The sequence below is a fragment of the Hirundo rustica genome, chromosome 2 (assembly GCF_015227805.2).
Source record: "Hirundo rustica isolate bHirRus1 chromosome 2, bHirRus1.pri.v3, whole genome shotgun sequence".
Taxonomy (NCBI): Eukaryota; Metazoa; Chordata; class Aves; order Passeriformes; family Hirundinidae; genus Hirundo; species Hirundo rustica.
The window spans coordinates 82,510,701-82,527,130 of record NC_053451.1 but is presented as its reverse complement, the minus strand read 5'-3'; the positions used below and the strand labels follow the sequence as shown (position 1 = coordinate 82,527,130).

The window sequence follows — 16,430 nt, the reverse complement described above, 5'->3', positions numbered from 1 at the left end:
TTACACAGTAGGTCAGGGATGAACATACTCATTTCTTTGCCAAGTGTGCAATTCACTGATAAAACTTTCTGATTGTTTGCGACCCCTCTGACTTTTGTCCTTCCTTTCCACCAATGAACATTTACGAATCTCAAGTGATTCTTTCCCTTTAATGGTGGGTCTTCACAGCGGTGCAACAGAGGATTCAAAAACTCATTTTCACCATTTAGTGGGGGCTTTTAAATGTTTTGTCAAAGCTTCCGCAATCTGCAGGGGTAATTCCCTCTCCTCCCCGTATCAAAACAAGATGAAAAGAAAACAATCATTGTTTGAGAGAACTTTCAGTTAAAGGAAACACAGCAATTCTCTCTGAGGAGACTCCTCGGCCGGCGTGCTCTCCACCGCCGCTGCCGAACGGACTGCTCCCAGCGGCGCTCGCCATTGGCTGCCGAACATTGCCGAGTGCTGTCGTGCTCCTCGGCGCGGCGCCGGAGGCGGCGGGGAGGGGAGCGGACGGCTCGAGCACGGCGCGGTGCATTGTGGGGCGGGAGAGGAGAGTCACTGCTCAGCCAGGGCCGCCATCTTGGCTGCGTCCGGACTCGCTCCCGCTCCCGGGGCCTGTTCCTTCTCCTCGCAGCGGAAAGCGGTGGAAAGGGAGAAGACAAAGGGCCCGCCCGGGCGGTGCTGATGCGTGCAGAGCCTTCTCGCACCTCTCCCGGGCGCCGCTAGCAAAGGAGGCGGGGGTGGTCGAGCGGTCGCCGGCGCGGCCTCTCCTCTCCTCTGTCGGGATGGGTCGGTCCCGCAGCCGGAGCTCGTCCCGCTCCAAGCACACCAAGAGCTCCAAGCACAACAAGAAGAACCGGAGCCGATCGCGGTCTCGCTCCCGAGAAAAGGAGCGGGCGAGGAAGCGCTCCAAGTCCCGGGAGAGCAAGCGGAATCGGCGCCGCGAGTCCCGCTCCCGCTCGCGCTCTAACACGGCCCCCTCCTCCCGGCGCGACCGGGATCGGGACCGGGACCGCGCCTCCTCCCCCCCCGACCGTATCGACATCTTCGGGCGCACAGTGAGCAAGCGCAGCAGCCTGGACGAGAAACAGAAGCGGGAGGAGGAGGAGAAAAAAGCGGAGTTCGAGCGGCAGCGGAAAATGTGAGCCCCGGGCCTGCGCTAGGGACGAGGGGGGTGGTGAGGGATGGGGGAGGAAGGAAAGTGCTCGGTGCGTTGGTGCCTCTCTCTCCGCGCCTTCTTCCTGTGAGCCGGGGCCGCCTGCCGCTGGGTGCAGGCGTTAGGGCCCTCGCTGAGGCCTGAGCGATGCCTGTTTTCCCGCCATCCGCCCCTTTCTCAAAGGCCGGCTCGCTCAGGTGCGTTAGGAGCCGCCCACTCGGGTGCGAGCCCCCCGCACGCCTCCTCCCTCTCGGCCGCCTCTGCCCGCTTCCCATCCGCCGCCGCGGGTCTCTCCCTTCTGCGCTGCTCCTAAACTTCCCTGTGCGGCGGAGGCCTCGGCGCCCCTGAGGCTTTGTGCTGCACTGCTACACGCCCGCCCCTCCCCTCCGTGGCGTGGAGCTTGTTACGCGTCGAGCGGAGGCACCTGGAGTTGCTCGATGAGAGTTTCAAGAAACGCTATGCAGCTGCTATATTAACGCTGTGGGGTTACTTTCTTGCCAGATGGGACGGTGAGATCTGGTGACTTGTTTCATTTGAAACCTTGCCCTTTTTTCAGTTTCATGTTATCGGGAGTGTGGTTATTTATTAAGTCTGCAGATATAAATTCTATTTTAATAAACGATGGGGGTGCATTAATATGTGTAGCAACATACAGAGTTACGAAACAGACCTTTATGCAGCCGTGAGAAGAATGGTTTGAACAGTTTTAATCAGATGATTCTTTTTCTTTGAACACTACCCGTGCTCATTGGACCATCTAATCCAGAAATAGCACTTGTTTGTACATATGAAGCTAAACGGTGCTGTTGATTCTCAGGTGGAGTTTTACTTCAGCCATAAGGGTCTCAGGAATTACTAGTAGTCATTGTTGGGCTTGGTCACCCCAAGCTGTCATTTTCATTTTTGTTTGAAGATAATCACCTTTGTTTACTTCAGAATTTTGACAGTGAAAAACTTCCACAGTAATACAGACCTGTGAAAATTGACATACTTTGACATACTGATCCTAGTTTTGCGATTTAGATTTTTATTCAGTACCTAAATTAAAAATGTTCTGTGCATATCTACAATGAAGAACTGGAATGTGCTTAAAAAATTTGAGAATATAATGAATAGTTTATTCCATTACTTAGGAGCTGGTTTAGTTCATGTGTAAGTAAATTTTCTACGTTAAGTTAGCTCTGAAATTTTTAAAAAGCTCATGAAGTCTATATAGAAGGAATATATTTCAGCAATACTTGCTACAGAATAGTAGACATTGGAGGAAGAATCAATATTGGAAAAGGTGGAGTATGGAATTTTGATACTTCTACAATACACTTTAAATTTTAAAAAGAAAAATCAATAAAACTTAGAGTAGAAAAATACAATATTTTAGTAAGCCATCTGTAAATTGTGTTACATATGTTAGTATAGATTCATGTTAGATAAGGAAAAGAAGTACTTCCTTTCTGACTGAATAAATTAGCGGACAGTTCATGGACTGGAACTGACTCTCTTCTCGTCTTGTTTAAATCTCACCACACAGCCTAACTTCAGCCCTTTCCTATAGTGCTCCTTGCCTTGCAAGTATGACTTTTTTCCCCTCAGAAATTTAGTAAAATGTAAATGGTTTCTCTTCTGCAGATTTCATTCAGCTAGTCTTTAATAGAAAAAAATAGTTTTTTACATTAGTGACTTATGTGTTGCTCTGGAATCATAACTCAGTAGGCCAGGATGATAAAATACTGTAAGTTCATGTGATTAAAAAAAAAAAAAAGTTGGTATACTACAGAATAAATCACTGCAATTTATATCTGTTTATAATTTTATTTTCCTGATAAGGTCTAAGCCATTGTAATATTGCCTATAAGTCTAAAAATACATTTGATTGATTTAATTACATTTGAATGGAGCTTGTTGGAGTGAGAAGAATGAAACGTGCAGGCACAGTGCTTAACTTGAGTGCATCATCAGTTGCTGAGGATATTTGAAAATCTATTTCAGACACAGGTGTCATGGTGTTTTTGTAACTATGCAGTGTCTTTATTCAATTGGCTAACTTTTTTCCTAGATTTCCTGATGTTAAATGTAAAGCTATGATAATTAGTAAAACATGAGAATATGAACTTACTGACAATTTATTTCTCTAGAACTCTAGCCTCATAAGTGTTCAAAGCAGGATTGGTTCAGGATGGTGAGAGTACTTGCTGCTGAATAAGACGGAAGGGAAACCTTTTAAAATAAAATTATATTTAGTATATAAAGGATGTTTAAACATTTGTCCACAAAGGGCCATGGCCTGGCAGAGATACACTAGCAGAGTGATCTAGGTTTTCTGTTTGCCTTATATTGCTTTGGGGTTTTTTTCCTGAAAAAAATCCACTTGAAGACATTTTGTGTCCATTTTGGAAAAATGAATGCTGGTCTAATGTACCCCCAGCTAAATTTGCTATCTCTTGAAAATTGCAAGACTAAGATTGGTCTTCTCTGGCCAAATGAGTTGAGGATTCCAAAACGTTCTACTGAAGATTGTCCACTTAGTTCAGTACACTTTTGAAAAGATGGACACGTGACCAGGGGAAATTGGGAGCCTTCCACCTTTGTATTTCCCATGTTTATCTAGATAAGTAATCCATACTTCATCATCTGCTATTGCATATTTACAAGTTTTGCCTTGAGTCATTGAAAAGTTTGTAAATTATGTAATTTTTTTTTTTTAATTAGTTGTTTTTCAAATAAGATAGATTAGGAAGCATTTTCCAAATGAGATAAGAAAATGCAAACATTTTGAAAATGACAGAGTTTAAGATATTGCTACAGTAGTTGTTCTTCTAAATCCTGGATTTGTGTTGCTGACAGGCCAAAAGAAAAGTTTCATAAGATTGTTCTGTACTTCATGGAATATTTGAAACAAAAGTTCAATATCAAGTTTAAAACCAAGTCTTCTCCCCAAAGCCCATAATAATTCCAGATAAACAGTACTACATGAAATATAGAGTACTCATGTGTGTTCATCCCTGGATATCTGATTCCCATGTTGTACTTGTGATTACTACCTGAATTTTTTTTTCTGTATGTGGTAATTCACCTGCAAATTTACCTAGTATTTTTGTATCCTTTTTAATGAAAAATTGAAACAGTGATCAGACTGAGGGATAATACTGCTGCTCAACTAAAATAAAGACAAGACATTTGGAAATACTTCCAAAATTCAGAACATGAAAAGCTGCCATGTGCAAGAATTTATTTAGTGCTTGGTATTGATACACTTTATTTTGGATCATTATAGTAGAAACAGAGTTCTGCAATAAAAAAGTTAAAAACTGAAGTTACTGACATTTATTGTAATTTGTTAAGGTAAATGATTGGAAAACATTGGAAAATTAGATTACAGGTATAACACCTGGAATCCTAGGTAAAATATTGAAATCACAAATTTTATTGCTGCTGTCTTCTATTTTAAGATACTGGCAATAGTTTGGGGCCTCTAAGGTGGTGGCTTTTAAAGCAGGATTTTACAGGATCTTATTGCTGTATGTGGCTTAAAATTGAGACCATGTAAACTCTTGCAGGGTGAATGACGGTCAAAGTTGGGTGGGGTTTGGATGTTTTGGAGGAAGGGGGCGTGGTGGTGTGGTTGTCACTTTTGGGTTGGGTTGTTTTCTCTTTTTTCCCCCCTAACTGTGATCAAAAAGTAGCATGATAAGTCGTCTTCAGTTTAGTCTGTTGTTATATAGAAAAATGATAAATATGGAATGGTCTTAATGGATTCCCTGGGATAGGAACACTGATCCCCTGAATATTCACTTTCTTTAAACAGAGGGCAAAATATTCTTGAAATATATAATCTACGTCTAAAAGTTATTCAGTAGCATAACTGATGCTGTGTGTTGAAGGAGTTCTTTCAGTGCCAACGTTATTGATTAAAAATGTAATCCTCGTGTTTGCATTTTGCAGTCGTCAACAAGAAATTGAAGAGAAACTCATAGAAGAAGAAACTGCTCGAAGGGTGGAAGAACTTGTAGCTAAACGCGTAGAAGAAGAGTTGGAGAAAAGAAAGGATGAGATTGAGCGAGAGGTTCTCCGCAGGGTGGAGGAGGCTAAGCGCATCATGGAAAAACAGTTGCTCGAAGAACTCGAGCGACAGCGACAAGCTGAACTTGCAGCACAAAAAGCCAGAGAGGTAACGCTCGGTCGTTTGGAAAGTAGAGACAGTCCATGGCAAAACTTTCAGTGTCGGTTTGTGCCTCCTGTTCGGTTCAGAAAGAGATGGAATACAGCAAATCTAATTCCCTTCTCATATAAACTTGCATTGCTGCGAAACCTAATTTCTAGCCTATTCAGAGGAGCTCACTGATATTTAAACAGTTACTCTCCTAAAACCTGAACAAGGATACTTGATTCTTAATGGAACTGACCTACATAATTCAGAATTGTTTGAAACTTTTGCCATGGCTGCAGGATTTATCAGCAGTCATTTCATTTTGGGGAAGGGTATTAAAAAATATGTAATTATGTATCCTTCATTTGTTTCATTTTGTTTACCTAGACTGTAAGAGGCTTTTGCCTTCAGCCAGGCAAAAAGCAGGGTCCAGCAGTGAGCTGCAGTACCTGTCTTTAACAAATAGGTTTCTTATTCTTCATTTAAAATGAACATTTTCCTTGAGCATACATTGGACTAATTCTGGGACTTCGAGCATAAGCCCATCCACGTCTTCACAAAGGATCTCTGTCCAAATCATTATATCCATTTTTAATAACTACTAACAACTCCTTTTTTTTCTCCCTAGAAGTTATAAAAGAGCAGGTTGCCCTTGTCTGAAGTCAAGCTGAACGTGTGACTTGGGTTTTTGGGGAGTTTTTTTGTTGTTTCGTTTTGTTTTTTTAATCAGCAGCTGGAGCAGAAGCTGAAAATGTCTTTCTGTGAGACAGTAATTTGCTACTAAAGGCTTTGATGCCTGCCTGCACCAATCATTCCAGGATCCAGAAATTTCAAGACAAACTTCAAACTGTAGAGGAAATTTGTGCTAAATAGTCATAAGTGTCAAATGCTTTTTTCACTCCGTACGTCCTACACAGTTTATTTTAAATTAATATTTTGATTGGCTTACGAAAGGAGAGACAGTAGCAATGCAGCTTTCCCCTTCATACTAGATGTGACTTGTCAGTCACATAGGATCAAATTAAATGGAAACAAATGGAATGCTGAATTATGATAAATATTAAAAAGAATAAATAAATTATGCTTTTTTTGCAAAATCAGACTTTAATATCAAAGAATTCAAGTTGAATTTGCATGTTCATAGTCAGCAAATTCTTCATATTCAGAGGTTTTCATTTGATCAAATGGATGACTTGTTTTTTTAAAAAAAGTATTTTTGGTATCGTCGTCATGTGGAGAAGTCCCACCAGTTCCTTGTAATGCAGAATGAACCTCCAAGCCTGGAGTGAAGTGTGCTAGCTAGTAGCGGGTTACTAGTCATAGTAAGAAGTTTTCATATGCTTGCTTTGTTCGTATTAACTTTTTTTTCTTACACAGACACAAACCTCTGGCTAACTTTAAATCCTCCAAATATAAAAATAATTTGGATATATATTATGTGAACTGAAACACTTCAAAATTTTTCACGCAGTCTTCATATTTGAGTTGCATAACAGAGTTCCATAAAATTCACCAAGAAAACAACAATTACAAGGCTTTATTTCCTGATCTTGCCTTCCCTGGACTCCTGAATTCCAAGTTCATACTGCAGACAGTTTCAGCTGTCTTAAAATTGTCAAAATACTGAATGTTAAGTCCATTCTCCCCATGAAAGAAGCCCATAGCTCCATGAAGTATGGATTACCATTTGTATTTTTCACTAACAGTAAATGTATTTTTCTTATTAATTGTTTGCCTTAGGAATGATTTACATATTTTTGTTCCTTCTTACCATAAACATCTGCATTCCTCAGCTCAGCCTTCCTTGTATGTTGTTTCTTTATAAATGGTTGAGCTGCTGATGCAGGTATTGCCAAGCTAACAGTACAAATCATTTTAAAGAGGAAGCTGGCGCGTATGGCAGCCGAGGAGCACACTCTGCAGGACACTGGACAAGACAGTAAATATTCAACTTTTAATGCTGATTAAAGGAGTATAGGTAAAGAATACGTAGGTATACTTAATTGGTGAGACAAACTATTCACTTTATTTATATTTTCTATATTACTTTTTAATTTGGTAAATACTATCCAGTTTTTGTAGTTGTCCTTGTTGATTTGTGTGATATTAAAATTCTAGTAATAAATTGTCAGGATTCTATGATTAGGGAGGGTTTAGTTGGTTGCTGTTTGGACTGGGCGGGATGATTTAAATTGAGTGCTAGAAACCAGTTTTAGTGGCTGCACAGTTTACCGTTGTGAGGCAAAATAGGTGGCTGTAAAGCTGCCACTTTAAGTCAGTTCACAAAAGAATTCTGAGAAAGATTAGTGAACATGCAGAAAAGAGTATTTTACTTTACTAACATCTTGCCCTGTCCTCCCCTTTAGGAAGAAGAGCGTGCAAAGCGTGAGGAACTAGAGCGAATACTAGAAGAGAATAATCGAAAAATTGCAGAAGCACAAGCTAAACTGGTATGTGAAGGCGTAGTTAACTGTTCTGTAGGGAAATACAAGTGTCTCTGCCAGATTTGCAACACAATTAAAATAAACAAATCGACCCTTTCTAGAGTTTGCCTTGTGTATTGCTGGTGCCATCAGTAACATTGCTCTCCTTCCCCTGAGCATAAAAGACCAGATCCTTAGCAGTAACTAAGCTGGTAAAACAGTTCAGGTGCGGTTGATTTAGAGAGGAGATGGCTGCCTTCAGAATTTTAAAAGTACATTTTAGCTATATCTCATGGGGAGAGTTGAAGTAAGTTTGCAAACATGTTCAGCTTTGTGTCACTAATTGTTTTATTGAGTGGAACAAGTACAAACTAGATTTGATTCTAGTATAATGTTGATGTAGAAGTGCTGAAAGGGACTTTCAGCATAAACTTGAAATGTGTAAGCTAGGAAAGTCTAACTTAAGTTGGTCTTCAAGCCCTTTTAAATCAGGTGCTTGCCACATGAAAACATTCAATATGATTTTGTGGATCCTAATCAACTGATGATAAGACAAACTAAGCTGCTTCTAAATCCTGATTGAACTCTGTCAGTTTCAATTACCCAATTAATTGGTAATTAATTATAAAACTGAGGCTTTTTAAATCTTTTTGCTTGAATACATCTGCTTTAGATTTCTTTCTGTTTTACCCTTTTCTCAACCTCCCATGGTGGAAAGAGGACAAGTGGAGAATTTAAAGTATTGACCGATGTAATTAACTAAATAAGCACCTTTAGAAGACCACTGGGAGAGCTGTAAGAACCATAGGTCAATGTAAGGATTGACTAGTTGCAAATGAAGTGAAGATGGTTTTGGATTAGTGTTTTTTAGATGGGTTTTGGAGCAGGGACCTCAGCCTGAAGGTATGTGACTTCATTACGTGTGTATGTTACTTCAGCTTACACGTGACAAGTTTTGGGACAATTGCTCTATGTATCTAGTGTCTTTCTTCCTTAATTAAAATGCAATGTGTTGTTTGCAAAGCAACACTGAAAAACATGGTATGTAAGCATTCCAGATTTCGATACATTAGCTGTAGAAAGTTCTCAGTGTTTCTTCTAAAATCAATTCAAATAACCATTTTATAAATAGTTTCACTGAAACCAACTATGGCACCTACCTCACGCGGAACTGCTTATATACTTATGCAGGATTTGACCTGTTTGGAAGTTAATATGGACTTGTAAATTGCTTTTATGACTACAAAATATGCTGGCCTAAATATTACCATTTTCCTATATAGGCTGAAGAACAATTGAAAATTGTTGAAGAACAAAGAAAGATTCATGAGGAGAGGATGAAACTAGAACAAGAGAGACAGCGTCAGCAAAAGGAAGAGCAAAAAATTATCCTGGGCAAAGGAAAGTCTAGGCCAAAACTGTCCTTCTCCCTAAAAAGCCAGGATTAAATTTCAACTCTGAACTCTTAAAAGAAAAAAGAAACAAAAAAATAACAACAACAAAAAAGGAAAACAAACAAAAACTTTGTATGGTAGCTTCATGTTGAAGTTTTTTTTGGGTTTTTTTTTTTTTTTGTGGTTTTTTTGGGGTTTTTTTTTTTTTTTTTTTTTTTTTTTTTTTTTGTGGTTTTTTTTGGTTTTTTTTTTTTCCTTTCTCTCAAAAAAAATTTTTTTTTTTTTGTCTTTTTTGAAGGTTGGAAAGTTAGCTTGTTCTAATAGGGGCTGTGCTCTGCAATTCTTTTTTTTTTAAAAACTTCCATTAAGTTAAACCCTTATCAGATCATCGTTGCCCTTTAGAGGGTAATCTGTTTTCATGAATTTTTTTCTGTATTGGTGGTCTGAAGCAACTCATGTCACTTTATGAACTGTGGATGATCTGATAAGGTTTTACTGACCTACTCATCAGAGTATGACTCTGATAATTGACAGAACTTTATACTGGGTATTGCTGACTTTTAATGTTTTTATTTTAAAGTCAGTAAATACATGAGTAAATTGCCATAGTATTACTGGACCTCTGTGGTTTATTGTTAAATCAGTGTCCTATGATACTGTCCCGTTGTTGCGCTTGATGTTCCTGATACAGGTAAGGAAATAGTTTGTCATTTCTGCTATGAATACATAGAGAGAGTTCAGTATTGTCTCTGTTAGATTTGTTTTTATTACATTCACAGCATTCAACCAGCGTTCCCCATTGTGTAAATAAACCAATTTGCTGAATAAAGTGAAAGTCTTAAATTCATATGTTTAAGTAAATTTTTTTAGTACACTTCTATAAACAGCTATGAGTGACAATTCACATTATTAAATTCAAGACTATAGTGATATTTTTTTAAATTTTGCTTTAAACTATTGTGGCTTCTACTTAAAATGCAAAATCACACACAGTAAAAAATCCCTGCAGTTGTGAATGTTATTGATGGCTGCTGCTGTTTTTATGAATGTAGGTTTTTATTCCGACAGAGACTTATTTCAGCTGTAGTATCATGTTTAAATGGCTGTTTGGCTTACTGCACCCAGACCAATACTTCCGATATCTAAACCCCTTCAGTTCACCTCATAATACGTTGTATAAAATTAAAGTCATTACCATATAATGAATTTGATGGATCCTAAAGGATTTAAAGATGGAAATTTTTTCTCCCAAAGGACTGGACTGGCTGGTGTATTTGAACTGAAAAACAGAAAGTGCGATTCTGTCTAAATATATTGTTTTAGCCAGAGAGCAAGTGTTATACAGATCTTGAGTATTATCCATTTATATACACAGGTTTTATTCTGAAAAATTAAACTACAGATTGAAAACTATATATATTAAAGTCCCCCTTTTTGTATGTAAATCGTCTACCAAAACCTAGATTACTATATCTTGTCCAGTTCTAAAACTTTCTTTTTCCTGTCAATGTGCAACATCTCTAGTAACCATAAAATTCAAGTTACCAGTAGTTGCCTGAGCATTTGAATGTCACTGGGCAAAGTTGGAAATAATTCCTGATATTCCCAAATGGTCTGTTTCTGTAGTTTTAGCAAGTTAAATCTGGGAACAAGTTGAATGTGCCACTGAAAGCAGTATTCAATGAGCTTTGTATGAAACCGGGGCTTGGGGACAGACTGATGTTTATTGCTTTGTCCAGTATGTCAAGAAAATGTGAAGATGGTAAAATACCTACACTATTACTGTACTTAAATTTGTCTATATATTGTATGACAAAAGAAGGTTGAAAGTTGCTTAATGCATAAAAACAAAAGCTGAAGCCAAATAAATAATGTACATGACCTGTTGGCAGGAGCAGGCTGTATTTAAAGATCAACTGATAACCTGTATTTCTAAAACAGAAAACATCCCCTGTTCCCTTATGAGAAACAAGCTATTAAAAGTCAATACTCAAAACAGACCTATGCAGTTTTGTTTCCTCTTCTAAAAGCAAGAAGCTAAGTAATCATACATACAGCTGTGGTATCAAGCGTTTTGTTCTGCATCACATAATTTGCTGCTAAATAGCAACATTTGTTTTCTGCATTTAACACTGTAGGCTTAGAATTTATCAGGTTATTTTCAGTCTTGCCTCTAGGACTATCTTGTGCATAAAATGCCCATTCCTAGTGCAATTGCCCCTTCTGCCATTCCACCTGTTTCTCTTTCCCCTGCACTCAAAAATAAAAAAAAAAAAAAAAGGAAAAGGAAAAGCAGCTAGGTCTTTGCTTCAGTTTGATTTCCTCTGTTGGGGAAGATGTTCAGTTGGTGGAATTGGGTCTCTTTGCTGTCCTAAGGCATTCTCTATGTCTTAGATCTTTGTAGGCCTGGTGTGGGTGAATATTATGTTTGCATTGCTGTAGGGTTTTCTTTTTAAAATTATTGTAGAACTTCAGATACTGTTGATTTCTAGAAAAATAAAGATGCATAGCGTTTAGAAAGGGGGCAAGTTGACATTTGATGGTAAGAACTTGGGATATTCTTGTATTCCCAAAGGACTTCATACCCATTATTGCAAAGTATGCAGGAACATAGACTGATGCAGTGTTTAAACCATGAGCTCCCCGCATGTGTCTGCATAGAGAAAATGGTGATTGTGTTCAGTGTTTAATTTTTTGTAATTAACCAAAGTTTTGGGTTCTGGGGTTTTGTGTGTCACTAAGCACCCTAGGGAGGCAGGTAGGCATTTTTGTTGCCACCTATCTTGAGCAGTATTCATTTCCCTATTACGGTAACAGAAGAGATCTTAGTTTTCCCAAACTTGTTCATAAATGTCCTGGATAATTATCTTAATATGAAACAGTGCATCTGTCTGGCAAAGGTAGGAGCTTGGAAGGCCTTAGAACAGCACGCTAAACATGTGCTCTTACTTTGGTGATTTGCTAAACTGGCATTTGAACTTTGCATGTTCCTTTATCATAATTTTTCCAAGCCCAAGTGGAAAGTTGACTCCTGAGAAATGTGTATTGGAGAGATGGCATCCTTGCAGCTTAGCACCGCAGAGACAATCATGTTAGTGAGATATCTAAACTGCCAAGCAACTGCATGTGTATGTATCATCTCACTAAAGTTCATTCATTCCTATCTTGTCTTGAAAAAGAAGGATTTACCTTTGATGTCTCCTTTTCTCTTGAGCTATGTGCCACCTCATATACTTTGCCCTATCTACTGACCTGAAGCTGATATCTCCCTCTTTGCAATGCTATTAGCATCCTCTCAGGATTTTCTGCCATTTTTTGCATGTACACCAAATATGGAGATGTTGGTTCTTCACTTTTAACTGCATGCAGTGTTCAGAGCATTTGGGGTCTTAGCTCTGTCATTGCAAGGTCTCAGCTCGGTGCAAGCGCAGGTGAAGTTCAAGTCATTAAACACCTTCCAGGCTGCGTTACAGAGGGGATCTATTCCATAAGAGAACTGTGGAGCTGCCTGTGTGCCTAAGGCTCATTCCAAGACAGGAGGATATGGTTGAAGTGCCCAGGCTGGTATGGTTTTGGACTGACAGGCCAGTCTAGCAAGAGCTGAACCATGACTTCTCATGCATCTCTGTTCTGTTCTCATGCTGGTACTGCTACATGTGCATTTCAGGGTTATCCCCCTCTTTCCATTCCACCATTTTGTCAGCCTGCTGAAGAGTGCCGAGTTTCTGTTGACATTTCCATACTAAACAACCTCATGCTGACTATCATCTGCCATGGACTGGCACTTAGAATCAAGCGTTATGCTAGCTCAGCATCAGCTCTGCTCGGAAGGACATAGATCCCCTTTGATAATAAAAGGCCAGTTGTGTAGCAGAAGCTTGATCCCAGGTCATTTTTCCTACAACTCATATCACTGACCATAGAATAATTACTGTTTTCAGAGTGGTACAGAGAATCAGCATAAGTCAAGTCAAACAGAGTTTAAATGCATGATTTGGATGTATGACCATTTTCTCTGATTTTTATTACAAGGCTGTTTGAATTCTATGGCTGTATCTGGGAGAAGCCCAGCTCATTTTTTAAGAAGCTATGGTTGACCAGAACTACAGTTATAAAACAGACCTGGAGAAAGCAAATTAACATCGATACGTGTACTGACTCTACCATAAGTACAGAAAACGCACTGTTACAGTGTGAATTAAGAGCTGTTTCAAGTATCTGGCACACTTGGCCCTTTGTACAAACAAGTCAATAAACATCAGTTGTGATCATTTATCTTCATTGAATTTAGCAGTAATTGTATGCATTGAGTTATAACTTTTCGACTTTCAAAAGTGGTACATTTTCATGTAATGATGAATGATGGTGAGCTTTTCCACTTCAAAAATTTCATGTTTAGGCTGATGTTTTTTTAAAAGAGAATCAGGGATTGTGGGCCCAATCCTGATCCCATTTAGATCAGCTGCCCTTCATTATAGATTTTGTAGTACCAGAGCCCATATCTATGTCATTATTGCTGAACTTACTGTTGGAAAGAACGTGAAAGAGGTTATTCAGAGATAAACAGGATTTTTTTTTTTTTTTTTTTTTTCTTCTTTCTTCTGAGGTACAGGAAATAAATGTTTAAGCGATACAAACAGCAAAGTCCCATTTTTTCGGTGAAGGCAAGGAAGGGATAGGCAGGTCTCACCTGCTCGCTGGCAGCGCTCATTCACCCGCCCGTCCATTGGCGCGTCCATCCCCGCCCGCCGAGCCGGGCCGCCGGGGCGCTGGAGGAGCGCGGCGCCGCTCCCTAGCCGCGGCAGGATTTCCCCCAAAAGCCTGTTACCTGTGTGTTCGTCTGTCAGGAAACCGCGTTCCTTGCGAAACTCGAAATGTCTGCCGGGACCTCCTCCTGAAACAGCCCCCAGAGAAGCGGCGGCCGAAGCCGATTTCTAACTTCCGTCGGCGCTTTTGCTTTGAAACCCCCGTCACCAACCTTTACTCTCACGTTTCTCCCGTGTCCGAGGCGCTTCTTGCAGGCGAGACGGAAAGGCTGGAGGCCGATGCGGCAGGCGCAGGGGTCGGGACCGGGGAAGGACTTGCGGTCTCAGCGCGGCTGCCCCGGGGCTCCGCGCCGCCGCAGCCCCTCCGCGGGCCGCCCGCCCCCGCCTGGCCCCGGCCCCCGCCAGCCGCGGCCCCCGCCCGGGCCCGGCCCCCGCCCCCGCCAGCCCCGGCCTCCCGGGCCGGCCCTGCTCGGAACCGTAACTCTGCGGCTCTGGAAGGGCCCGGCGGCCCGACCCAACTGCAGGGACCGGTTCCTCGGCCAAAAAGGGTGACCTGAGCAGAGTAGCCACCGAGCTCGCGTTTTCTTTGGATATCTTAATCTTTGTTGATTAGGTTATCTCGGGAACAAGTTTTGTCTTGGTTTTTACTGAAAAATTATTTTATTAACGTGGAGTTTTATGCGCTGACAGTGCGCATCGGTAGGATGCTGGACAGTACAGTAAAACAGCTGTATTTGCGTAAAAAAATTAGCAGGCACTGGACAATAGGAACCGTGTGATATATTTAGCTACAGGAGGATATTTTCAGACAATACCAGGGCTCTTCATTTCCTCTAGTTTACTTAATGCAAGGATACGAAGAGTTAGAGGTCACAGTTTACTCACCGCTCTTACAAAACACCACTCGTAACCTTTTGCTTCTAAACAAACAGAAGCAGCAGCATCACAAAATTGAGGTAGACCTATTTTACACGTCTCTGTGGCTGGAAGCTTTTATCAGACTCCGTGTTTACATTGTCTCACGACCGGCTACACACCACACATTTGTTTAAAAGTTTAATAATTAAGTTCTTCCCTCCCCTCACTGGTGAAGTTCTCCTTTGATGCCCGTCGGTGTGCATAGATATCCAAGCTCCCACTTGAGTGCTAAGTTTCCGTCCCGGGAATCAGATTCTTTTCCTCCAAATCGCGTCGCCGGATCTGCAATTCCTTCCTCACTGCAAATTAAATTTAATTAAGCAGTTTACTTAAAACGTATTCGATGTTTTGTGTGAAAAGCAAACTGATTTCCTTGTTTTCTTGAGTGGTAGATTTCATTAGAGAACTACTGAACACAATTAACTCAAAAATCTATGGGGCTTCGAGCACGCTACCAATTTCTTTCCCCTCTGTTGCGAGCGGGAGGAGCGGGTTCTGCCAGGCTGAAACACTCGTTTTGTTGAAAGGGGGTCGAAAGAGTTCCAAAATTGATTCGGGAAATAAATTACAGTGCCAGTTATTCTCCTTATACGAGCTTCTTGGCGTTCGCCTAAAAGCCGGACGAGTACCACCACAGCCGATTTTTAAGCGAATACACATATTTCTTCAGGAATAAAATTATGCGAAATTGGCTCTTTATTCGGGATTTCGATAGGATGTTCTTTGCATGCCTCGACTAAAAGGTAGGGAAATGGCAGAAAAGAGCGCGATATTTTCCTGGGATTTAACTTTTAATCCTTTCTGCAGATACTATTTTGGCAAGAAATCCCTACTGGAAGAAATTCGGTAACCCTCTTAATTTCACAGGAGCGACCCTGCCATTTACACCACCCGTGTTTAGCCTCGGTACAGCTCTTGTCGCGGACCTCTCGCGTGTGCCGCCTCCGCAGCCCCGTCCCACCTCCCGGAGCAGCGGTACCGCCGCCCCGTTTGGCTTTTGCCGGCGACTTTTGCGGTTCAACCGTGTGGGCGCCGGAGCGAGCAGGACGCGGGGGAGCGGCGGAGTGGGACAGCCGCGAGGGACCGCTCCGCTGCGGAGGGCAGCCCGCTGGCCGCTAGTGGGAGCTGTGGCCCCGTGGAAGTGCCGCGGGAGCCGCGGCGGGTCCGGCTCCGAGCGCGGCGTCGGGAGCACCCGCGACCCCCCGGCGCCCTTCGCACCCCTCGGGGGACCTCCTAAGCCGCGGAGAAAACATCTCCAGCACTGCCCGCTGGTAGCTGCCTCTGGCCAGAAATTAATGATAGAGTTAAATAAAAGGGCCAGGTGCCGTGCTGTTGGGATACGCGGCGTATGAAAACGAAGTGTGTCCGAGCCCCCTCCCCAGAAACATCTAGAGGGGAAGAAAGAGTCTCTGCGCAATCGCCAGAGAAAGGCGAAGGCATCCGCAGCCGGCCCCGGAGCCGCGCATTGCCCGCCGTTCTGCATCCCTCTGAGGGGCTCCGCATGTCCGACTCTTCTTTATTCAGTGGCGGCCCGTGGCTAATTGTCTCTCAACCAGATAAACTTCGAAAACTCACAGAACCCGTAGTAAGGGCCAGTGGAAACCTGGCGCGGAAGCACCCCCAGGCCTCCTTCCCAGCGGGGAACCC

At 41.7% G+C, this 16,430-nt stretch overlaps 1 protein-coding gene across 1 annotated transcript; it reads left to right on the top strand.

Annotated features, from left to right (window-relative positions):
* Window positions 1-478: 478 nt before the first annotated feature.
* On the top strand, window positions 479-11,099 carry ARGLU1 (arginine and glutamate rich 1). The gene is made up of 4 exons (XM_040054751.1): window positions 479-1,123; window positions 5,078-5,303; window positions 7,649-7,732; window positions 8,989-11,099. The coding sequence occupies exons 1-4, from the start codon at window positions 768-770 to the stop codon at window positions 9,151-9,153; spliced, it is 831 nt and encodes a 276-aa protein (XP_039910685.1). The 5' UTR covers window positions 479-767; the 3' UTR covers window positions 9,154-11,099.
* Window positions 11,100-16,430: the final 5,331 nt, after the last annotated feature.